The sequence below is a fragment of the Neurospora tetraspora genome (assembly GCF_033439725.1).
Source record: "Neurospora tetraspora strain CBS 560.94 chromosome Unknown B0H65scaffold_8, whole genome shotgun sequence".
NCBI lineage: Eukaryota > Fungi > Ascomycota > Sordariomycetes > Sordariales > Sordariaceae > Neurospora > Neurospora tetraspora.
Genome location: NW_026944390.1, coordinates 2001688 through 2025986, shown reverse-complemented (window position 1 = coordinate 2025986; position 24299 = coordinate 2001688). Strand labels below are relative to the sequence as shown.

At 51.8% G+C, this 24299-nt stretch overlaps 5 protein-coding genes across 5 annotated transcripts; 4 read left to right on the top strand and 1 right to left on the bottom strand.

Annotated features, from left to right (window-relative positions):
- Positions 1-935: 935 nt before the first annotated feature.
- B0H65DRAFT_582199 (Deoxyhypusine hydroxylase) lies at positions 936-2236 on the top strand (the record flags this gene model as incomplete). Its single annotated transcript, XM_062830845.1, has 2 exons — positions 936-1393; positions 1545-2236. 2 exons carry the CDS (start codon positions 936-938, stop codon positions 2059-2061), a joined length of 975 nt encoding a protein of 324 aa, XP_062677803.1. The 3' UTR covers positions 2062-2236.
- Positions 2237-2355: 119 nt separating this feature from the next.
- B0H65DRAFT_552819 (uncharacterized protein) lies at positions 2356-2907 on the bottom strand (the record flags this gene model as incomplete). Its single annotated transcript, XM_062829921.1, has 3 exons — positions 2356-2374; positions 2440-2674; positions 2793-2907. The coding sequence occupies 3 exons, from the start codon at positions 2905-2907 to the stop codon at positions 2356-2358; spliced, it is 369 nt and encodes a 122-aa protein (XP_062677802.1).
- Positions 2908-3805: 898 nt separating this feature from the next.
- On the top strand, positions 3806-10140 carry B0H65DRAFT_319852 (uncharacterized protein). Its single transcript, XM_062823396.1, has 3 exons — positions 3806-4099; positions 4241-4421; positions 4473-10140. The coding sequence occupies exons 1-3, from the start codon at positions 3952-3954 to the stop codon at positions 9991-9993; spliced, it is 5850 nt and encodes a 1949-aa protein (XP_062677801.1). The 5' UTR covers positions 3806-3951; the 3' UTR covers positions 9994-10140.
- Positions 10141-18152: 8012 nt separating this feature from the next.
- On the top strand, positions 18153-19760 carry B0H65DRAFT_552817 (S-adenosyl-L-methionine-dependent methyltransferase; the record flags this gene model as incomplete). The annotated part of the gene is made up of 10 exons (XM_062829920.1): positions 18153-18163; positions 18219-18333; positions 18388-18549; positions 18653-18738; positions 18796-18977; positions 19034-19192; positions 19249-19342; positions 19407-19476; positions 19562-19575; positions 19649-19760. 10 exons carry the CDS (start codon positions 18153-18155, stop codon positions 19758-19760), a joined length of 1005 nt encoding a protein of 334 aa, XP_062677800.1.
- A 2429-nt stretch (positions 19761-22189) lies between these two features.
- Positions 22190-23428, top strand: B0H65DRAFT_319697 (Yqey-like protein-domain-containing protein). Its single transcript, XM_062823395.1, has one exon. The coding sequence runs from the start codon at positions 22674-22676 to the stop codon at positions 23316-23318; it is 645 nt and encodes a 214-aa protein (XP_062677799.1). The 5' UTR covers positions 22190-22673; the 3' UTR covers positions 23319-23428.
- Positions 23429-24299: the final 871 nt, after the last annotated feature.

The following is a 24299-nucleotide window of genomic DNA, read 5'->3' as shown; positions in this document are numbered from 1 at the left end:
TGTACCTGAAAGTGCATAAAACCCTCTAAATGCTTACAGATGGCCGTCCGCAATTATTTAGTATGGGTAACTGCATAAAAGCTTAAATGCATGTCTGGCGGGCCGCGAAATTGGTCTATATGCATTTAATGGTTACCCTTTTTGGGCCTTTATAGGTAGGTTAATAGCTTAAAACTCCCCCAAAATGTCCCTGCTAGGGGAGCCCGGAAGTCTTGGCACGGGACTGTAAATGTATGAGCCCTCTAAATACATGTCAAGTGCTGGCCCGGATTACATGCACGAACAGGGGTAATTACTGTACCCAAAACATGCTTGAGCGAGACCAACCGCAACACCATCTTCACTTCTTCCTATGACTGCTTCTGCGTGACCACAGTGTCAGGCTTGCTATGTGTCAGTTGAAGGTCACACTCGATATCACGGTTGATATATGCATCTGTTATACCCAATTTCCCATCCTATAGGTTGCTGTCACTGTGATGAATGGTCTTTCAGATGTACCCTTGCCAAGCAAACCAATGTGCCCCTGGCTGCGATGGAACCCTGCTGGCCAAGAGGCTCCACCAAAAAGGCTCTTATCGTTATCGCGCCCAGCAAATGCCCCTCTAAAAATTTTACCACCCCGCCAAAGTGTCTGGGGGCATGGCAATTCCCGCCCGTCGTAGGCGCCTGGTGCCCCTCGCAGCAGGTGATTTCAAGATGGCTGTTTTCTTATCAGATCTTACACGAGTCCACACATCGCCGCCGTCGTCGTCCTCCAAAGTGCTCCCGTCCTGTTTCCTAATTCACATCCATTCCACTGACCTCTTGATCCACGCCCCTTGCTCATTCACTCTTGGTTCAAGTTGCGATTGATTCGCAATACCTCCCTCCCATTGTATAATCCCCAAAACCAATTCCGAGCAAGTTTGACAAATTCCACCAACCCACCCACAATGTCTGCCACTATCGCCAGCCTGCGCGAGAGCCTCTGCTCCGAGACGACCCCACTGCCCATCCGGTTCCGCGCCCTCTTCTCGCTCAAGCACCTTGCCGTGCAGAACAAGGGCACGGACGAGTCGCTTTCGGCCATCGAGGCCATCGCCGCCGCCTTTTCTTCCCCCTCGGCCCTCCTCAAGCACGAGCTGGCCTACTGCCTCGGACAGACTGGCAACGATGCGGCCATCCCCCACCTCACGCAGGTGCTCGAGGACCTGCAGGAGGACGCCATGTGCAGACACGAGGCCGCCGAGGCGCTGGGCGCGCTGGGCAACGCCGAGAGCTTGAGCGTGCTCCAGAAGTACCTCAACCGCGAGGGAGAGGACGTTTCCGTCAAGGAGACGTGCGAGATCGCTATTGACAGGATAGAGTGGGAGAACTCGGAGCAGAGGAGGCAGGAGAAGCTGCGCCAAAGGTACATACAATTAATTGCGACCACGATGCACACCCCTTCATCAACACCTACACTTCATCCCATCACAGTCATTGATCATCTTTTTTCTGGCACTCTCCATTGGCGTAAGATTGCGCGCGGCCTATGCTAACCGCAGAAACTACCTTTCTAGTGACTTTGCCTCCGTTGATCCCGCCCCTCCCATGCCCGAAGACGACGAGAAGCAAACGGTCGAGACGCTCGAGAAGAAACTACTAGACACATCGCTCCCCCTCTTCAAGAGATACCGCGCCATGTTCGCCCTCCGCGACCTGGCCTCTCCTCCCGACCTGCCCACTGCCGTTCCCGCCGTCCTGGCCCTTGCCAAGGGTCTCAAGGATAAGTCCGCCCTGTTCCGCCACGAGATCGCCTTTGTGTTCGGACAGCTTTCGCATCCCGCTTCCATCCCTGCCCTGACCGAGGCCCTCGGCAACCTCGACGAGGTCAGCATGGTCCGCCACGAGGCGGCCGAGGCTCTTGGCAGTCTTGGTGATGAGGAGGGTGTCGAGGAGACGTTGCTGAAGTTCCTCCACGACAAGGAGAAGGTCGTTCGCGAGAGTGTTATTGTTGCGCTGGATATGGCCGAGTTTGAGCAGAGCGGCCAGGCTGAGTACGCGTTGATACCCGAGGTTGCTAGCAAGGCGTCGTAAAGATGGAGTTTCTCTTGTTGTTTCGTTGGTTGCTTGTTTCTTTTCGGGGCGAATCATGGATGGATGGGTATTTCAAAAAGTTTCTGTTTCTCTCTCAGGATAATACCAATGCGACTGGTCGTCGGTCCTGACAAAAAGAAGGGGTATCGTTGTTGTAGTTGTAACAAGGCAAAGCCATCATTACTAAGTCTCGGCTTGCCAATGCTGGTGCTAGCTGTCCCAAATATCGTTTGATCCAAAACGATGCGACCCAAATAGCATCCCAATTTCGTGATTCGATGAAAGTCTTTGCACTCAGTTGTTGACCGACCATCTGTGTACCTCGAGTTAGCACAAGGACAAAGCAACCCACAGCGATAACCGTCCGGTGTCGCATACCTCTCTCCGCAGTCGCAGTTGTAAAGAATTGTTGAGCCTTCGTCTGCACTTCTCTGCTGAACTTCGGAGTAACGGATACCGCGCTTGCCGCACTTGGGGCATTCCGTGTTGGAGTCGATTCTCTCGGTGTTGAGCTCGTGTCTTACGACGGTCTGGACGATATCGAGCTTCTGGCGCAAAAGCGAGGGGAAATCGGACGGCTTCGACTTGGTCACGACGGTTCTGGAGGGACGATCTGAAACAAGACGAATGGTCAGCTGTTTGACCTACAAACTTTTTTCTGGATGAAAGCTTCTTGAACGCTTCCAAACGACAACGACCACCGGGTAAACGAGGTGAAATCGTATGCGCACCTCTGTTTTCCGCACCGCAGCACTCGCAGTGAAGAATGTTCTTCTCGCTGCCCTTGGAGACGGGCAACAGGTTGCCGCAGTCTGTGCAGAAAATGAGGGATCCGATGGCAGCCATTGTTGCTCTTTGTCGCTTGTCTTGTGTGCCGGGATGGTGGTTGTCTGATTCAATGTCGTCGGTTGGGGTTTCTGTTGTTTTCGCAGTAAACAATTCGGGACTTCAAGATTTACAACGGGCCTGCAGACGATCGATTAGCAATTGATAGGGCGCTGGAAAATTTGGGACCCTCCTGGTCTGCTTCCTGGCAGGCAAAGCTTGGCAGCGGAAACGCAACGACAATGAAAGCCGGGGCAGGCTAGCACGGGTGATGACGAGTGACGACGGAAGGCACAACCGTCACAATCACCCACGCTGATCACGGCAGGTGGGACCATCTGGGCGCTGAATTGCAAGCCGGACGCGGCAAGCACGAGCGCGCCAACACGCAAATCCAGGGCAAGCTGGGCAAGCACGGGGCGGCCACGGCACGGCATGGCAGGTGCTACCGACCGGGGTTCGGGGACTCGAATTAGCGTTACCGCGCGCCGTACCTACCAAGCTCACAGGGCTGTTTCCCGTGTTGCCCCTGGCGTTTGTTGGTTGGTTCCATTGGATTGCGCCTGCTTTGCGGATCTGGGGAAACATTTGGGTCCATTGGACTTTCCTTGAGATTGGGTACCTGAACTTCACCTTCCTTGAACTTGTTCAACATCGATTACACGTATCTTTATTATTTCTATCTCCATCAGGCAGTCTCCCAGGTCGTGGTTGCAACACATCGATGCGACATGGACATACCTGTGCCTGCAACTTGATTTCCTTTCCTTGAACCATCCATCTCGTCTCCCAAGTCCGACGCGCCCAGGCCAATCCCCGAGACAAAGGCCCTCCGCGACTACACGATTCCGCCGAAAGCGTCGGTTCGCATGGCAACAACTTCCGCTCTCGTCTGAACTTTGGGCCTCGAGTCCTTACGTGCTGCTGCGTCTGCTGCTGCCGCTGCTGCCGATACCCTCCGGCTGGGACGACACTTGCGCCGGATACACCCATCAAAATCACCATGCGCTAATGCTGCTGTCAAAGTGATCAAGCAGCAAAAGCAACAATAGACACCACCACAATATGGATCCCAACGCCCAAGACTACCATGGCTCACAAGGCGCGCCGGCGTCCTCGTCGCCGCAACAAGCTGGTGGATTCATGAGACCTTTCGCACTCTACGAAGCTCTGCCATATACGCCTTTCACCTCGATCGTACCTTTTGACCCAAGTAAGATCAAACCATCCCAACTCTGCGACACTTCATGTTTGCTGCCCTTCCCCAATATCGTCATACACACCCCTCTCCTCTTCGCTCCAATATCTTTTACTTTTATGCTCTAGTTCTAACCATCTATGTATTCACCTCTAGGCATCTTACCTACACCTTCGATCGGAGCTGCGTCGCCCGCCCCCAGCGTACTCGACCTCCTCAGCACTCAGGAATTTGATGGCCTCAATCAAGAAGTTCGCAACACAGGTCCGAGCAAACGCGTTCAGCAAACTCTCAGTCAGGTCCAACACTTGATAGAGAGGGCGAATATCACAGAATTGTACGTTTTGACGAGGAAGTGAGGAAGAGTCGGGACTGACCACCTCTACAGCAAGTTTAAGACGGGTCCGAAAGCACCAACCAGTGGTAGTTCTTCTGCTGTTGCCCCAATAGCCTCGTTGGCATCTACCCTCTCTCCATTCTCAAAGATGTTTTACGAGCAAACGTCAATACCGTTCAGGTACCCAACGCCAGATACTCCCGGCATGACATCCGCAAACGGCCAACAACCGAAAGTCGAGCGGACTACGCCCGTCCCCATCAAACAAGAGTCACCGGTTCCCCCACCGAAAGTCGAACATAGGGCTGAGAGACAGACTCCTACCAACGCCCCGAAGAACCGTCAAGCGCATTCGCAGAACCGGGCCCGGTTTGAAATAGTGTTACCAACCAGGGCCGAACTCGAAAGGGCCCAGGCGGCTCTTCAAGCCAGCTCGAGCCAGGGCATTGCGTCAAGTGAGCCGCCAGTCTCAACCCGGCCACCCATTTCTCAGCCTCCGCCTCAGTTTGCACCCATACAGCCGGTACTCATACAGCCGGCACCTCCCCAACCAGCACCACAGCAGCCTACACTCTCGGCGCCTCCCGAGTTAGCTCCACCCGTGGCTCCAAAACGGCCTAGTGAAGAGGTTGCTGCTCTTCCGTCGCCGGCTCTTGTTGTTAGAGGTAGTCCGACAAAGTCGACCTCTCAGGCTCCCTCCAACTCCCAACAACCAGCTGTCGCTATTGCTATCGAGCTGCCTCATGCGCCTATTTTTAACAAGAGTGAGTATATGGCTATTCCCGATGAGCCTGACGAGCCGGTCAACCTTTCGGAGCGGAAACGGAAACGAGAAGACCTAGACGAGGAGCTATATGGGGAGAGTTTGGGTTTCCAGCAGCGAAGCAACGCTGCCCTTCATGAGTTGAAGGTTTTTTTACAACAAGTTTTCGAGGCAGAAAATCATGCTGTTCATAATCGTACATCGAACGAATGGGTGCTGCTAACCGTTGACGGAGAAAGCACGCTATCTCCAGTGTGCCAGACCAAGGCCCAAACGCTGCTGGCAAAGGTCATCCAATTGAACTGTTTTCACAAAGTTCCACTCCAAGATCTTCTTCGCTTACTCCGTTTCTGCGAAAATGCCTTGAAGCAAGCCGACTCTTTGGAGATCAAGGTTGAGGAGTCATGGGTCCCCGCGGATGTTGATTCGTGGATCCAGCAGCTTCCTGCGTTGGAAACAGCTCTCAAAGCTGCCAGGACAGCGTTACGTATGATGTGCGGAGGGCGTGAGGATAAGCAGCTATACTCGGAGGATACAATCGACCAGTCACTCAATTTGTTCAAAAGGGTAATGGACGGTATCGTGATTCCGGTCGCTGAGTTGAGGAGTTCCGATAACACCGCAGAGCTCTTCAAGTTACTATCTTCCCACAAGAAGAGGATCGCATCACTCTTCAACGATAGCCAAAAGCTGTTCTCGCAGATGTCAGTACTTTTGGCCAAGATTGACACGTCGGATACGGTCACCAACACCCTGGAGTTCACGGCTTCACAACTGATTTTCCTCGAAACCGCTCATACGGAAAGGGAGTCGGTTCTCGATACTCAGAAGTTCGATGGCTTCCGTCTGGTGGCTATGGATATGCTATCGCAGATCTTCCATTTGAATCCTGCCCAACGACAAGGCATCTTTGACGAGATTCTGACCTCACTAGAAAAACTGCCACTGGGAAAGCGTGCCAGGACGTTTAAGCTGGTTGATGGAAACAGCATACAGCCAGTTTCTGCACTGATCATGCGATTGGTCCAAACCAGCGCAGGACAAGTTGATGAGACAAAGACACACGGAGGCAAAGCTCTTCGCTCAGATGGCGACGAGGAAGAGGATGAGCTGGCAGGCGCAGTTACCGGTGGGAAGCAGCTGTCGTTTGTTATTCGTGATGAGGACCACGGCGCAATCCAGCATTCAACTGCAATCCAGGAGCTTACCGCTCTTGCAACGCCCTTGATGGACACGGCTAAGCGAAATGCTTCTTATGTCGTCAACTTCATTGTGAACCGTGCGCTGACGTCCACAAAATCCGGCGATACTCCGTACCGCAACCTTCTCGATCTTTTCGTGGAGGACTTTACAACCTGCATGGACAACCCAGATTGGCCGGCAGCAGAACTTCTGCTTCGTCTGCTAAACTTCATGATGGTTAAGCTGGTGGAGGGTGATAAGACAAGCGTCACCGCCAAGAATATGGCGCTTGAACTGATGGGCACCATGGGCGCTGCGATCTCCAAGCTTCGCAGTCATGTCAGGAAGACGGCGAATGCTTTGGACGCCAGGGATGCGGATGAACTGGGACTTTTCCTGTCGGATCTTGCCGCCTCAGCACTGGAACTGCGATCACGCTCGGAAACGATGGTTGCTTGGGTTGGTCCATACCGGGCGACCCTGGAATGGCTCGAGAGCCGTTTCACCGAGGACCCGCATCTCGCAAGCGCCATCAGCTTCATAATTTCAGATTGGGGCACAAAAGTTTGTGCTGGGTATGATTCTTGCGACGATGACGACCGCGAGCGCGATCAGGAGTTTGGAAGACTGGCCTACAGACTGCGACAGATGATCCAAGACCGTCGATGGCTCTCCAACGAGTACTCTTTCAAGAAAGTGTCACCTAACCAGGCCAAACTTTCCTATTCCATCACACTGTTGCGGTCGCAGTTATGCGAATCCTTCAGCGCAATTCTCAACATCTTGCTCGGTTCGATGGCTAGCGACCAGCCGACAGTCAGGAGCAAGAGTTTGAAGAGTATCAATCAGGTCCTGGAGACGGACCCGTCTATTCTCGATGGCGATTCTGTGGTGGTCCAGCTCATTCTGCGCTGCTCAAACGACTCGTCGACCCAAGTTCGAGATTCGGCACTCGGCCTTATCGGCAAGTGTATCAGTATGAGACCAGAGTTGGAGACTAAGATGATCGGAACTGTGGTTGATCGCTTCATTGATGCCGGACCAGGAGTCAGGAAGCGGGCTATGAAACTCGCTAAGGATATCTATCTTCGAAACAAAAGCAAGGCGATCCGCAGCGCCATTGCAAACGGTCTGCTTCACCGTGTGCAGGACCCGGAAGAGAGCGTAAGGGACCTGGCTCGCCAGGTTATCGAAGAGATATGGTTTATTCCCTTCCAGGAGGGCGAGAACTCTGCATCATCTCAGATCTCCCTCTCGGACCATGTTGCTTTGATGGTTCAGACCGTAAAGCAAGGAAACGTGACCAACGTCTTGGACAAAGTCTTGCAGACTCTCTTGGCACCGGATTTCAAATCTGCGGCGGTGTCGTTGGAAGTCTGCAGAAAGCTGGTTGCAAGCATGTTCGAACTGGTGGACAACCCTGAGTCGGGAGATTCGTCTGTTCCTTCGGGTCGCGATGCCCTGACAGTCCTTCAGATTTTTGCGAAAGCTGATCCTAGCCTTTTCACGTTTGAGCAGCTTCGACTTCTCAAGCCTCATATCGACAGCATGAACAGCAGCGAAGACCTAGTTGTGTCGAGGGCAGTCGTTGTCATCTACAAACTAGTTCTCCCAGAGGTCTCAAGCGTGCATAACGAATTCCTTACGGATGTTCGTAACAAACTCTTGCCTGCTGTTCCGAAGGTCACGAGAGTCTTGCTTGATGATATCGTGGCATGCCTCTGGATCATTAGCGAACGTTTAGACAACTCGGACAATCTCGCGAGACTCGTGTGCTCCAGTTTGGTGGCCATGAACCATATGCGCGTCAGTAATCCGAACAAGCCCCTGGAGGGGATGCCGAGAAAGCAGTTCGAACGCTACTCGCTGATCGTGGGTATGATCGGCAAACATTGCAATCTTGATAGCCATTTCCAGCTTTTCAAGCAGAGCAAAATCGGCCCTAGGATGACAGGGTCCGCCATATCAAAGCTTATGGTTGACATCGTGGTACCATTTGCGTCCCCTATCCAACCTTTGGATGTGAGGAAAGCGGCACTCGACTCGGTCGGCCTGGTGTGCCAGTCTTCCCCAAGGAACTACGTGGCAGCCAACGTCTATACAACATTCCAGCAAGTCTTTGACGACCAGAATCCGGTGCTGGAATCGATGGTCTTGCGTTCTTTCAAGGAATTCCTCTTTACGGAGGAGAAGAGATCCGAACAGGCCCCGGAAACTGCGGCTGGCGATGGCAAAGGCAAGAAGAAACGCGAGCTGACTGTGATCGGAGGCACAAACCACGATGATGTGGCCAGTGCGACGACTCACCGGTTCCTCAAGGAGATCATCCGTATTGCCACCGCGACTCAGGACGAGCATGCTTTCTTGGCAGTTGAGGTCCTTGCCAGCATTAACCGTCAAGGTCTGGTCCATCCCAAGGAAACGGGCGTGACCTTCATTACTCTAGAGACTTCGTCTAATCCCCGTATCTCTGAGCTCGCCTTTCTGGAGCACAAGTCACTTCATGGAAAGCATGAAACTGTTGTTGAACGCGAATACGTCAAGGCGATACAGTCGGCTTTCGCGTATCAGCGCGATATTGTCAAAGATCCGCGTGGCGCGACAGTCAATCCATTCACCCCTAAGCTTCATCTCATGATGGAGGTGCTCAAGATCAGCAAGTCGAAGAATCGTCAAAAGTTCCTGGAGAAGCTCTGCACTCAGGTGGACTTTGATGTGTCGAAACTCGAACTGACAGGCGAGGAAATCCCTCCTCACGTTCAGTATGCCCGTTTCATCATCGAGAACATGGCCTTTTTCGAGTATATGACGGTGGGCGAGCTTCAGTCTACCGTTTACACGATGGAGAAGTTAGTCACATCAACCGGATCAACCATAGCTCAAATCATTGAATCGGAGGTTTTCCAGGTCCGAATGGACGCTATTGACGGGCCCGCGCCTGAGCCTGAGCCGACACCAGCACTGGCGCCCACACCTGGAGAGCAGCCCCATGAACAACCGATGGCGCCTGTTCAGCCTGTCCAACCAGCACTGCCCGATATTGACATTCAGCGCCTCCGCCAGTTGACAGCAGGGTCCATGATCCTCCTCGCCCTTTGGGAAGTCCGCACCTACCTCCGCCGTCTTTACAACATGGGCACCAACCGCCGCGAGCAGAAAGCCAAGATCCAGGGCAAAGACCTCTCTCGTCCACCGGTCAAAATCCAGGGCGTCGCCGGCGACAAGGTTTGGGAGGAGATCGGAACTATTATGACCGGTCTCATTTCCCGCGAGCGCATGATGCAGACGTGCAAAGCATTTGTAGAGCTCATGAATGTTGACAAGGAGTTCCTCGTTCAGGATGAGGACGAGGATGAGGACATGATGGACCCCTTGACGCCGCCGAGCGGGGGTGAAGAGGATGACTATGATGAGGCAGGCCCAGCCGCCGGTCCCGGGAGGGGAAGGAAGAGGAAAGCAAGCGCCACAGGTCCCAACGGATCACCCGCCCCGAAGAGGAGAGGAAGGCCACCAAGAAGCAATTCCAAGGGGCCGCAGGGGCCGCCGAAGAAACGCGGCAGACCTAGAAAGAATCCGTTGCCCGAGGCGAGCCAACAACATGACGACATGGAGGCGGATTGGCTCTGATTTCCGTGGTCTGGTTTCATTCTTGGGGTCTGTATTGCTTCTGGGACGGGTTTCAATGACATGGAAGGATGGATGCATTGCGTCGATTAACATGGATATCTGGGTGACGGAATCCCTCATAGAGAGATGAAATGTTAGGTGGTCATCTCAGTCATGGATTGAGGGTTAGTAAAACGGACAGGCAAGGAAGGCAATAAATGGCGTAAAGGGAAATGTGAATGACCTGGCACCAGAGCAGGCATCAGTGGGATAAATGAAATTAATTGCAGCATATCATTTACATAGCTCTTTCTATGTATGCTTTTTTTGGTATTGAGATGGGTTTGAGATTCTGCCTCCGTGATGATTACTCGAGGAGAGATAAGATGATCAACCTAGAGAATCTGAACCTTGAAGCTTCGCGTGAACTTGGAGGATATGCCTTCAGAAGAACTGGATTTGAAACTGCAATGAAACCAAGTGTCCAACGCTGTCGCTTGAAGCAATATGGTCGCAAAAACCGTTCGACTTGCTTCATTGACGGATGTGGTACTAAGTAGTAGTAGCGATTTACACGTACAGGTAACGGCGAATTAACCTACTGTCAAATAAACCGAACATGGAACATGAGACTCCGGCCGTCATATAATAAGGACGGAGACCGTTGTTTTGAAAACGCAGCTATTTATTCACTTTTCCAACCGCCGCAGAATGTGCAAGAATTGAAGAAAATACTTAGAGGAGGGCACTGCAGGAACAAACTAACATAGAAGAAAAGGAGGATCCGATGCGACTGCGCGAGGGAAAGGGGGGTCCCATGTGGAGTTTAGTTGAAGATACAAGTTCGAAGATCACAAGCAGTGCAGCACTTCACTTTCGCAACTTCACTGTTAAGTGTTCGACGGGTGGATACTTCTATCCCGCTCGGCCTCAGAAAGGATGGTACCCTCACCGCAGACCGAACGTGAAGCATTTTAGTAAAGTAAGTACTCCAAAGCAAGCAGAACATTGAAGAATCATCGATTAGTAGACTCAGCTCCCAAAAGATATCATTTGTCACGTACGTAGACCAAAGAGGGACGGGACTGCAGTGAAGAAGTGTAAAGAGCAGGCAAGCCAGTGTTTGAAGGGCCGGGGACAGTTCCTCTCTTCAAAGGTCAATGAGAGCTCCAAAACTCCCCTGTTCAACCCATGATCAAAGAACCAAACTAACAAACAAACCAGTATTGAATTGTAGGGTATGTGCTAAGACCAGAGCCGCCGGACTAGCTGTGATCCCGTTGCTTTTGCCATATAACCACCCAAATGTGTGGAGATGAATCATTTGCACTGCACAAGAGGAAACCTCGAAGCGCATAAAGAAGGAAGGTAGAGAACAAACAGAAAGTTGCAATGAAGAATATCACCTCCAGGCAGGGAAAAGGAAGGATGTCACAGAGGAAAAAAGAAAAGTTCCAACCACCAAGACGGAAACTAAGAAGAAATAAGAAGGTTTGACAGGTCTCACTAAGTAAGCGAGCTTTTAGGCCTGCCTCGCCTGCTTAGCAGATCATGACCTTCGAGTATCTGGAGACGTCTTACAGAGAAGCAAAGCAAGAGGCCACTAAAGGAAATGGGCTTCAGTTTCCAACATGCGGCCACGGCATGTCAAACAACTTCGAAATTTAGCACAGCAGCCATGGCAGGCAGATAAGTGCAACTAATAACAACCAACACTGCGCAAAATGTCAGTATTCGGAAATCAAGAAGTGTAGTTGGCGCTACTACTCGCTAGCTGGCACCTACCTCTAAGCAAGCGAGACAGGAGGTAAAGGGCAGGTGGATGGGTGTGGTAAGTAGGAGAAGTAGCGTTCCTCACTGTTATGACGAGAAGTAAGCGCCTGTCGTTCAGTTTACTGGCACTGCAAGTCAAATTCGAAGTCTTCACTCGGAAGCAGCACTTCTTTGGGCAGTCACCATCACGTAAGTTCCGTTAGTATCGATGGTTGCACTTTCCAAGTTCAGTTCTCTCTGGGCAGCTCTTGCATTCGTTGCAAACAGAAGAACTCAGGTTCAGACTCTGATGATGTAAGTACCTCAACAGAGATCTGTTAGTGAGCGCCGAGCTTAAGTATGGGAATTTTCATCGCTCTACTAGCGTCTCTAATAGGAGATCTGAGGAAGTACTTCTTCACCTGAACCAGTCATTAGCCCACCGCGTCGGGCGCATGGAAATTTGTCGAGTGAGCGGACAACCTCAGTGTCTTCTGTAGCGAGGCCCAGTACTTAATAAGTACCCTACAATTCAATACTGGTTTGTTTGTTAGTTTGGTTCTTCGACCATGGGTTGAATGGGGGGGTTTTGGAGCTCTCATTGGCCTTTGAAGAGAGGAACTGTCCTCCGTTTGAAGCGACATAGGACAATGGCAAGGGCTTAGGACACTACAGAAGCCTCTTATGGGTGTCCTATTATATCTCTCTTCGTCTCCCTCAAAGCCTTTAAGACTGGAAGATATCAGTTTTACGGCGTTTACCCGATAGAAAGCCGAACGCTTTCTTATATCCAATAAAGCTTTGGCTTTTTTGTACCAGACTAACAAACAAACCAGGTCTGGATTGTACATGCCGCATCAAGAATCACCTATATATCGAGAAAGGAAAGTTATGTGGTCAAGTGCCTTGCTACCATGCTATCACACCCGGCGGACTGTGATGCATGCTTGTGACGCCTCGTTGGCGTGTAGGGATCCTGTTCCTCGGATAAGTTGTGAAGAGATTACTTCCTCTTTTTGGTAACCCGGAGCCAACTGAACTCAGCAGAAAAGAAGCAATGGGTACTTGAAGAATACATCTAAGGGGACCGGGTACCCTGCCCCCCGTCACCTACACTTAGTTTTCCTCTCTTCCAGGAAGCCCATCTGCCATTATGCTCCTACCTCCTTTCTTGTGGTCTTATGTCCCTCCACTTCCTGAGGCGCTATATTCCTCCTTTGGATGAATTAGAGGAGCGGAAATCAGAGGATTGGTAGTCACTGCAGTCTTTACCGTCTACACAAAGTGCATGACTTGGGCCCGCGCGGATACAATTCCGCAAGACATGGAGCATCCCCACAGAATCCCTCGCCGGTTGTCCAAAGCCTCGGTATTTGCCAGCTATCGAACGGCAGTCGTGGTGGTGAAGGTGAGCTTCATGTTTCATTTGGTTTCATCTCCGGCAGATCGTCCCAGGCTAATATCCGTGGGGCCGGCAGCGGACCTTTACCCTCCGCATTGGCACTGAAAATTCCCCTAGACTGATCCACGTCAGTTGCTAATGCAGTTGCAGTTTAGTGCCATCTCTACTGTACAGAGGTGTATGGCGTAGCATTGGGGTTACCGAATGTGAAAGGTAAGTTAGCTGTGCAGGACACTACAAACACAGACCGCTGTAAGACAGCATGCAGCATGATTGAAGTCGAAACACAAAACGCTCGGTTTCCAACAAGGTTAGCGAATCTTGTAAGGACCGTCGTTGGCTTTTTCATCGTGCTCTGAACGAGCCTGTCTCTCCGTTTTCTTCGAAAAAATCCACCTCGCTGCATCATCGCGCACACAACGTATGTATAACATGGCCTACTGCCAGTGGGGGTAGAGATCGCCAAGGGGTAGCTGAGTGCCATTTCGGAAGCAACTTCGAACTAGTCCAGGTGATGTTTCTGATGTGGTCATCCCAATGCTCGCACAGACAGTGAGTAAAGGGGAAGTGGGATGAGAAACCTGAGTGGACGGGTGTAACGACAGTTAAGAACAAAAGGTACTCGTACTAAAGCAAATCTATACGGGGTGCGGAACCACTCAATGCCGCATCTTTGCTTCACTTTGAAGGTACCAGGGCCTTGATACACGCTTTATATAAGGACTGTGTCGAGATATCGATGGTAAGGAGAAACGTACCAAGTATCCAAGAAGCCATGGGACTGAGGAGCCGCGATTCTTGGCGTTTCTAGCCCAGACGAGTAGTGGTGTAGGGGTTGCCATGTGATCATGAAGGGGTGGGTCAACCGATTCTCACCCTCACCAGCCTGTAGAGAGCGAAGCACATTTGTACATCAACAGGCAAACAGTTCGGAAGGTGACAAAATCGAGATGTTGGGATGAGATGGCAGATCGCGTGGCAGCATGATGAGAAAAGTTTTTGGCACGGGTCCACGCAACACTCCATGCATGTTTCCAAAAGACGACGAGAACAAAGCAATGAACGAGAAGAAGCATATGGTCCTAGGCCACGAGTGGCCGGATTACCAGAAGAAATTAATCGCAAGACGATTCAGGGAAAGGCACCGTTCCCATGAGTGATGTGTCGAAGCGTAACTGTGTGTTTGCTGAACTTGGTTCGCCATAAAAAACCGACAACCCAGCGAACCAGACAACGATTTAAATACCAAAAAGGGCAGGTATTTTAGGCGGTGCAAGTGGTGGCTGACTATCTCGACTGCTTGTCCAAAACTCAGAGCAAGAAAACTCGGTTATCAAGCTGCACCTCTTAATGACCGTCCTCATAATAAATCCACACAAAGATATGGTCGCAGGCTGTACCATGCTGGGCTCAACCCAGAGCTTCCTTCAGAAGGTATTCGAGTTGCACACTGATGTACCTGCTTGGCAGCTAAGTACACTGTGTGTACTTTATGACCTGTCCACCGTCTTTTCGTCTCGCAAGGTTGTGGCTGCTTTCAGCGGGAATCGCTACCAACCCCTCGGTAAAAGACGACCAATTTGTTGAGTCTCCATGGCATTTTCCCTTCTCCGAAGGGTTATGATCCCAGACCTGGCACACGACCCGACGATACCGAGCCGAACCAAAAAGATTCACCGATATCGTAGATATGGCTCTTATGCCATGATTAGTCGTACCAGAGCAATTGGTGTCGATAGCAGACTTCTCAAAACCGGACAGCAATGGAGGAGAGGCGCCGGTTGATGAGTTGGCAGATCGCACAGGATGATCTGGCATTTTGAAAAGAGAATTTTGGAGGGTGATTGGCGCTCGCAGCGTTTCTTAAGCGTTCTCCATCTGAATTCTCAGACGTCAGGGACAGGGTATGGACGAGTTGAGGGTCGGAGCTTTCTCCGTTATCGAGACATCGAGGGATATTCGGCAGTCATCAATGCTAGCCCAGGCAGAGGAACGCGATGTGTAAAGATGCTGGCTCTAATAGGGTAGCTTCAGCCGACTCTCCGCCGGTTGATAATTGACCGCTAAATGAAATGATGCAGGTTAAAGCCGGAAGTGAAGTCTCGGATGTAACTTGGTGGTGATGATATCCATGGCCCGGGAGGATGCGCAAAATGGTTGGCAAATGACCGGAAATGCGTGTGGGATGTCAGAAGAGTGGAGGAAGAGTAGTCTGCGAGAAGGCAGTGGGTGGACACCGACATCGCGATGGTGTGCGCTGCTGTCCCGAGGAAGTGGTTGAACCATGGAAAGCCCCGGTCAATCACGACAATCCCGTTGAGCACGTAAACTGGAACCCTGCTCCCCCGCCCCCTCCGCCTCGTTAGCCAATCAGATCTGGCAATCGGTCGTCAGCTCGGGACAAGGGGCTTGTTTACTTTGGGGTCTTTCCTGTCTGCTGGTAATTTGTGGGACCAATGCCGGTGCTTGACGTGCAGGGCCGTCTGCGCGGACAACCCCAAGCACTGCCCTGATGATCGATTCTTTTATCGCAGGATTTTGAGTGGACAGAAGTCGACCACCAAGTAAATCTGATACAGTTCTGTAAAAGTCCCAAATCCTTTACAGAACTGCGGTTCCATCGACTCTTCCATGTTCGTCCAGTTCCCTTTCTGTGACAACCCAGAGTTCTCCTTTGCTGTGGGGTCCTGTCAAGCGGTGTCCGCTGGGGTCCCGCCCCTATGTAAATCTCATGAAACATCCCGGTCCGTGTCTCGGGTACTGTGGAACGGCGGAATGAAATGCCAAAGCCCTGGGTCATGAGCCGCATCTCTGGGTTCTGTCATCCCAGAAGGGCATCCCAACATCCCAAGCATGGAGAATGTGGCTTCTGCACCCAGACTCATGGGGCCATCACCGGTTTTTCTCGGGCTGTGCAACGTAAGCAGGAAAACTGGATAGGGCCTGCCTCTGCGAATTAGGATGAAGACAGCAGCACCGGAGTATGGATTGCTCATACCACGGGAGATGAAGCTCGATTCGTGGCCAAGAGGCTAACCCCGACAGATCATCGCACCATGAGCTGTATTTCCATGGGCTAATCAGGCCGGTCAGCCAAGTGAGCTTGTCGTTAACGCTCCACTTGCGTGGCTCGGTGGTCACCACGGTGGTGATTTTTGTCTCAGAAGGTACGAGCTAATTCGCCAACCTTTCGAACCCATTACAGATTTTCCGCCCAACGAAAACAGCAAGCATAGGGATAAACTCCTCCACAAAGTGGCGAGTCTTCTAGACGCGCATTTGCCCCGTCCTGACCCCCAATGACAGGCTCTCCGGCCTGTATACAAGCGAGTCCCTCGCCTGGAGCAGTCCGCCAAGTAAGTCAATGACTGGCGCCTGGATCATGTTGGCTTTCTCAAAACTTTCTTGTTCGACTTGATGGGCCTGCCTGCCGGATACCGTCACCGTCTAGGATCCTGGTCTTTCAACATCGGTGGAGAGACGGCTAAGAACCTCAGTGGATGCTGAGGCCTGTACCATACAGTAAGAATTGCTGATGTTTGAAGCGGGGTCTAGCAGTGACTTGGGCAATCTTGGATGAAGCTTCTTTCGTTTTATCGCTTTGAAAGTCTAAAGAAATCTGACACGTTCTTGGAGCACTAAAATGTCTGGTGACAAAGGTGACAGTGAGCGGAACTTTTCCGGCGGGGCGGCGGGTTCCTACGTTCTAGGAATCCCAAATCCGTGTCCTTGGGATTGGTTCACGTATCATCCTTTTGCTCTCATGCGAAGAGCAAGGCGCCACATCTGAGACAGAAACGACTTGTTGACTGCTGTCTGTACACCATGAGGGGGACCCGTTCATGGACAGAAAGGTCGAAGGGGTATCCGATTGTCAAGGCCTGGTCTGACAGGTCAGCAAGCGAACGAGCTTATCAAATATGGCAGAGCAGTATCGCGGGCCTTGCAAACACCATATTTCAGAAGCCCCATCGCTTTCCCGTGCTTCCTGGGAGATGCCCGATCCATCCTGCCAGTGTCCAGGTCAGGTAGACTCTCGCCAACTTGCAATACCCGCAATGAGGAGCAGGTACATTGGACCAGGGTACGAAACACATTGCATCCCTTGTAGGAGCTGTACAAAGTACACCTGCTACTTTTGGAATCAGGACATCCTGGTCTCCGAGGTGCATGGTTAACCAAGAACACGTCGACCTGGGCGTGTTCTCTCCAATCAGGGCGACAACAAGTACCCTTCAGCCGAGGCTAGCGGTGGACTGTACGGTCGTATCATGTACCAGGGATGGTTGACGGCCAGACGAGGGCTTTTCATATGAAGGGCTCGGGTAGAAAAAGACGGTGGCTCCAACCCCATGGAATCATGATGGTGGTCGCCAAATTTAGGTCCGAGCCTCGATAGATTGCGGCAGCCTGTCTGCCCGTCATGAGACATGGCATTCGGGACCGCTGCTACCAGGATGTGTAGACGGACCTCCTACCCGCTTCCCAGGTATTTTGCCAAGTGAGCGAGCGGCCGGGCCCGTAGAGGATCTGTTCTCCCACAACCCATGGAAACGATGTACCAGCAGACGTACACGATCGACAGCAACATCGTGGGGTGCAAAAGCCTCGGGTCGGCCAATGTGAGCGAACTGGCCCGAGTCAGGATCCACAAAGCAAACTTCGCCCAATTTAAAGTGTGCCGTATGTTTGCCGCACGTGCAAAGAAGTGGTTGTACAGGCGCTTTCCAGGTGCCTGTTCGCGGAGCAACGCTCTAAGGTGAGGGTCCATGAAGAGGAATTTGTCCACCTTGGGGAGCCCACCAAAGCGCGATAGAGGCAGCGATCTTGCTGAGCCCTAAGGTTTCGAATCCATTTCGCTAGCGACCGTTTCATCCGACACCGTCTCTGCATAAGCTTGGCCATGTGATTCGCATCTTCCTTCTTCCTTCTCCCTCCTCTCTCGTTGATCTTTCTTCCCTTCTCCCCGATCCCCTCCACCCCGTGATTTTTCACCATATTCGTCCTTTTCTCCAATTGCCGTCCAATGGATGAAGGGTACCTCTCCTCTGCCCAACTGAGAGCCCACTTCTAGTCACTGACCGAGACATAGTGACTTCCAGACAGTTCCTGTCGACGAGACATACCGCGATGTCATATTGCACCACAACAGGGAATATCAACGATATGCCGTGGAACATGGCGTGTATTTCTCCCCTGTTGACGATGTGAGAGTTGTCCACCCGCCTGCCATTGCTTCAACCTAACCATGACTGGCTCAGGACGAAATCGAGTACTTTCAGTATATCCATGGGCTGTTCAACTTGATGTTTGAGAACAGACTGATCTTCCCACCTATCCCACACCCCCGGAGGATCCTAGACTGTGGCTCTGGCTCTGCTTCGTGGGCCATTGACGCTGCAGAGCAATATCCGGAATGCGAGGTTCGTTGAGCCCAGACTGAAAAGATGTGGTGACTGTTAAAGCCGGAGGCCTTCTTTTGGGCCAATAGGTCGCGTTATCCCATTGCTGACTTTGGAGACATAGGTGATCGGACTCGATATATATCCGTATCCAATGCCGGAGGACTTGCCCGCCAACCTGGAGTTACAGATCGACGACTTGAACAGTCCGTGAGACAGCCCGAGAGCCTGAGATGTCCGACAACCATAAGACTGACACGCCAACAGCTCAACATTCCCCTCGAACCACTTCGACCTGGTGCACAGTCGGTTGATGTCCGGCGGCATTCATGCCAATCGATGGATCAATTACCTGACCGACGTATTCAGGATTTTGCGCCCTGGAGGCTGGTGTCAAATGGTTGAGATATACTTCAACGCCCAATCGGATAATGGGACATTGACACCGAGTGAGTCGACTCGTCCAACAAGGCGCTTTTTGAACAGTTCTGACCCAAAGCTCAAGATCATGCTCTGCAGGTGTGGTCTCAGAGTTACATGCAGAGTGTCCAGCCATATAAGGACCCCAGAGCGCCTCTCCGATTGCAACAAATGTTGACTGAGGTTGGGTTTGTCGAAGTGGAAACAAGACTTGTGACATTGCCCCTGTGCGGGTGGTCGAATGGTGAGTCCGGTAGTTGCTCAGTGGTTGTATAACGCCCTGTCTAACGCACTTTGTAGACCCGCGAGACCACAACATCGGAGAAGCAAGCCGGCCCATCGTCCACCGAATGCTATCTTCTCTTTGTGCCTATCCTTTCACGCAGGTTCTAGGGTAAGCATATATCCCAAGTGTCATGGAGATGGCAACGGCTCTTTGACTTACTGATCTCTCAAAGGATGTCACAAACCGACGTTCAGCTCCTGGTAGCGCAAGCTCGAAGTGAAGCTGATAATCCAGCTTTCAAGGTATGTAAACTGATCCCCCCTCCCCTAGTTCGGGTTCAAAGGGTCAATGGAGAGGTGCTGATTGTAGCTTGACCGATTGCATCAGGCTTACTTTCCGGTGTAAGTGGACGCCCCAATACAACCGATGGATTTGATGATGGCCGAAATTGGGAGACTGACTCTTTCTCTGCAGCTATGTCTGTATAGGTCGCAAACCAGGTGGTAGCAGGCAGCCGAGCTACACCGCTTATGTTCCGCCAAAGGACAGGAAGCATGGCGATGCGAGGAAGCGGGCTCGGCATTGAAGCCTGTCTCGAGATGGGTACCTTGAGTCTCCTGTCTTGCTCACTCCGAAGTCTGTCATCAACTCCTGGTCAGAGGATCCGACACCTGCATTCTATTTCTGCTTAGCCGGGCTTCGAAATGAAAGGATCACCTCCGGGGGTTCTGCATGGCGAGGGGTTTTGCATGGCGATGAACAACAGCAGCATGGCCATGTCCAACGCGTCTGGAATTGACACTAAGTGGAAAAGCACAAACGCGACCCGGTGCCGAAAAGATGGGTGAGAATGATACGGACCAGAGGTTGATGGGCGGTCTTCCGCGAAAATCAATGCTACCACACCTTCCAGTTACACCATGTCATCCCGGCACTCATGCTAACGGAACATTTGAATCCGCGAGCCCGGGAAAGTGCGAGGGTGCACCTCATAACCCTCACCTTTATTTCCCCAACGTCCCACGTCCCACGCTAAATTTCATCAATAGTCCTAGGCGTATATATTTCGGGGAAATCATACCCGAGAACTCAGCGGCAAAGACGGTGGAGTTCGTGGATGGGGAGACACTCGCTGTCGCAGGCAAGAGTTGGAAGTTGAAGTGGATCGGAAGCGAATTGGAGTAAAGAACCAAGAAAACCTCAACGCGCGGAACTGAGTCGACCGATGGAATGGTGAAGTGCTTGGGCGCTGTTGCCTTGACAAGAGAGCATCTAGCGGGCGAAAAGTCTGCCCATCGTTCCTTCCCCCGGTGACTTGTCCAGTTCAGATAGCCAGAATCGGTTAAGGGAAGGAGAAACCCTGTGGCAATTACCGAATCAAAGTAGCTGAAAGGTCGAACTCATCATCGATTCCTTCCGTGAATTCTGAAAATTACGCGCGTTAACAATTCCAGTGATCGGGACGTGGTGAGATTGAGCTACCTTGGTTTCAAACTGGTTTCAAACAACGGGAGCCGACGAGGAAAGACCAATTCAGCCGGTCTACGCTCCAGTTCCCATCGATGGCTTCCACTTCGTCCCATTGTTTCAACGAGATATTTTCCGTCCGTCGGTAGCATAAGAACTTGACCCGGAAACTGAGATGATTTGCCCGAACGAGTCACTACAACAAAGCGAGCGGTTGGGATAAGCTCGTTGAGGTTAACGTCCGAAACAGCGAAAAATTATACCAGCCGTGCCAGCCCCGCTGCAGTGCAGAGAGAACTCAATCATGGCAAGAATGTACCCTTTATGAATGTTCTGCAGCGAATGCTCCATAAACTAGTACTCCCATCCTGCACCTTCATTGGCGTCATCATCACCAACAGGCCTCCCGCTCGGCATCTAACGTCGAAGTAGCGACATCCACATTGGGCTGGTTCCGGACAATACATCATCATGACTGGAAGCCATCTCGGCCTGGGACTTGCGATAACCTGGGACACCCATGGATATGGATGACAATCTTCGACTGCCCGGGCAATAATCGATTCCGGTACGTCAAACGAGTGTGTTATCGCCGAGCGCTAGAGGTGAAGTGACGGGGCTATTGGAGTCCACTGGCGGGACCGGCACTCCGGAAGAGCTCCGACCCTTGCAATACCCGACCCTGAATACCTAGCTTTGAAGTCTCCGGCGTTACTCGGGATGCCGCTCGGGATGTTGAAGGTTACAATGTGGTGGAACCTTGATTCTCCCAAGTGTACCGCCATATCAGGTTTGCAATTTCCCATCAGCCAGAGAAGAAGTTCGGTCCGGGATCTGCTTGCGGGAGGTTTCTGCCGTGAGGAAGTGCCCGTGCATCATATCGGAAGTCCGAAGACGGGATGCAGCTGCGGGCTACCAAGGTAAGAACACAACACCAACAGCAAGGGCAATCCAATCGACCGCCTCATTTCCGACAGCAACACAGTCTCTCACAAAAAAGATACCACCATTTTGGTGATTTCCGTTAAACCGACAGGCCTTACATCGATCATAATCCCCCCTTGACATTTACGTCTTCAGGAAGAGACCCTACAAAAAGCCAACCCTAACCCGGGCGACCCCCACCTTGGCGGTAGCATCGTCGTTAGCTCGATCAACAGCTTCGGGCTAGTCCGGGTACGTCCCCCTAGTAATGGGGGGGAATTTCACGGCAAGGGTAAGGAACGGAAAAGTAAGGAAAGGTAAGGAAAAAGATATGATGATTTCCGCTAAGCTTTCCGTACGTGAGGGTGTAAGTGCTTAAGAGATGTGCAAACATCGGCTAAACAGGTCCAGGTTTTTTGGCTCCTTAGTTCAAACGATTTCAAAGATTCGTCTCCCAAATAACTCGTTAAACATCATTACACCTCTTCATCTTGGGTAGCCAATAAGGTCGATGAAGTTAATATCACGGAGCAGGCGTGCAATGCCTGCGCCAGAACACCAAAAGATGGATCGATGTTCTGTTCGCTAAACAGAACTCGAATACACGCACTACCCGTTGGGGAGCAAAGTTGGGGAAATAGATAGGAACCTAACCTCTACTCCCCAATGGATATATAGGCAGACAACACATGTCACAGCTAGGCACCTTTGCCCTGTGACAGTTGATACCACTTCGAGTGAGGGCAGTTTGGTGGCGAGGTGCACGGGCCGTATTTTTCGGTTTGGAATTTCGATATTTTCTGAATTTCGATAATTTCGGGAATTTGGTTATTTTTTTCAGAAAATGACCATCACTACGTCCCCCAACAGGGTCCAGTTTATTTCTGGGGCAACCAATCAACAGCACATCTATCATCGAATTTGAGATCTCGGATTTTACTAGACGATTAGGTCTGTTACAGGAAGCTATCAGCTCAACTCCCCGCTGTAACCTCGACACTTTCACCTCGGCGACCGACTGCCCTCCTCCTTGCATCCGCCGGACCCATCCCTCTTTCAGCCATCCTCGAACGAGTATCCCGTCACTCTTCAGTCGCACATACCCATCATGGCCGCCCGTCTCCCCGCCAGCTTCATCGGAAGCTTCCTCGCTCGCTCTACTCCCCGCCAGACCTGCCGCTTCACCCGCAGCGCCGTCACCACCACAAGATGGTCCCAGCAGCTCCCCAGCAAGTCCATCAGGGCCTACTCCTCCGAGGCAGCCCCGGCGCCCGCTCCTCTCTATGCTAAGCTGAAGGGTGACCTCAAGACCGCCATGCGCGCCAAGGATGCCCCTCGCCTGGCCGTTTTGCGCGCCGTTCTTGCCGCTGTCCTCAACGCCAGCAAGACCTCCCAGCCGATCGAGACCGACGCCCAGCTCGTTGCCCTCCTCCGCAAGACTGCCCGCGGTTACCAGGAGGCTGCTGACCAGTTCCGCGCCGCCGGCCGTGGTGACCTTGTCGAGAAGGAGGAGTCGCAGATCCGTGTCCTCGAGGAATACGTTGCCGGTAGCGGCGTCCAGTCTGTTGACGAGGCGGAGCTCAAGGATGTGGTCCTGGCGGTTCAGTCGGAGCTGGCGGCCGAGGGTGTTGATGCTAAGATGGGCGAGGTTATGAAGAAGCTTCTGGGTCCTGGCGGACGTCTCGATGGCAAGGATGTCGAGAAGACCACTGTTGCCAGGATCGTCAAGGAGGTTATGGGCACCAAGGCCTGAATGGACTGCGGTGGACGATATTGAAGAATCATTCCCGGCTCAATGCGGCTTTACGGAAACTCGGTTCGACTCGACTCCCTCTTTATACATGGAACTTGACAACCCACGATACCAATTCGATTCAGTGTATTAATATTACATCTCTGTACAACAACCAGTAAAGGCGAGCGGCGGATGGCTAAGGATAGAGCAAAAACACCATGCGATGGAGGTATGATGGATGATATTACGATTTAGTGTTGGAGAAAAACAACACCTGCTGGCAACAGCGGCTACCGGACTCGCATTGAGGAAAAAGCGTCCACTCTCTGGGATGCTAGGCGGAAAAGGCGCATTCGCATACGGCTGTTCATGTCCATCTAGACGTTATGGCAAAATACCATGTCCCAACCAGACGGTATTAGGAACAGAACATTTTCGCTACTTGACCGAACACTCGCTCACCGCCGACCCAAGTCATCCATCTCATGCGAAAATCGCAACATTGCGGTGATGCTATTCCAAAGGGTTTCTCTCCCCATGGTGTGGCGAGTTTCCAAACACTTCCCGACCTAGTTGACATCTAGCCGACTCTTTCCTTCGAGACGTAGGTATTGCATCACAGACAGGAGCTCCGAGCGTCTTGGGACGATTTGATAATCTCTTGTCTTGCAGTCTGAACCTCACCGGTCAGGCTATTACGTTCCACAAGTCCCTGTCGTCCCAATGAATCATATCGGTGAGGGTTATTGTTCACAACGTTTTTCATCCTATCCAACCTGTCATCAAACAACTTAGCCAGCAATCCCGAATGCCAAGGAACCCTTGACTGCGCATTCCATAACGTAAACATTTTCAGGACTTTTGCCTTGGCCACCAACTAGATAACCAAGCGGTTCAAAATGCGGTGAGGCCTCAGCTGGAATAAGAAATCTAATTGCAAAGGCTCCAATCGCGCAATGTTACCTCTCGGGTATGGTTGCCGAAAAACAAAATTCGCAA

What these genes read in the sequence shown, in the direction of transcription:
- B0H65DRAFT_319852 (XM_062823396.1), top strand. Translation starts at nt 3,952, where the DNA reads ATGGATCCCAACGCCCAAGACTACCATGGCTCACAAGGCGCGCCGGCG. An exon ending in GATCGTACCTTTTGACCCAA is followed by an intron (nt 4,100 to 4,240) that starts GTAAGATCAAAC and finishes ATTCACCTCTAG; the next exon opens with GCATCTTACCTACACCTTCG. An exon ending in AGGGCGAATATCACAGAATT is followed by an intron (nt 4,422 to 4,472) that starts GTACGTTTTGAC and finishes CCACCTCTACAG; the next exon opens with CAAGTTTAAGACGGGTCCGA.
- B0H65DRAFT_319697 (XM_062823395.1), top strand. Translation starts at nt 22,674, where the DNA reads ATGGCCGCCCGTCTCCCCGCCAGCTTCATCGGAAGCTTCCTCGCTCGC.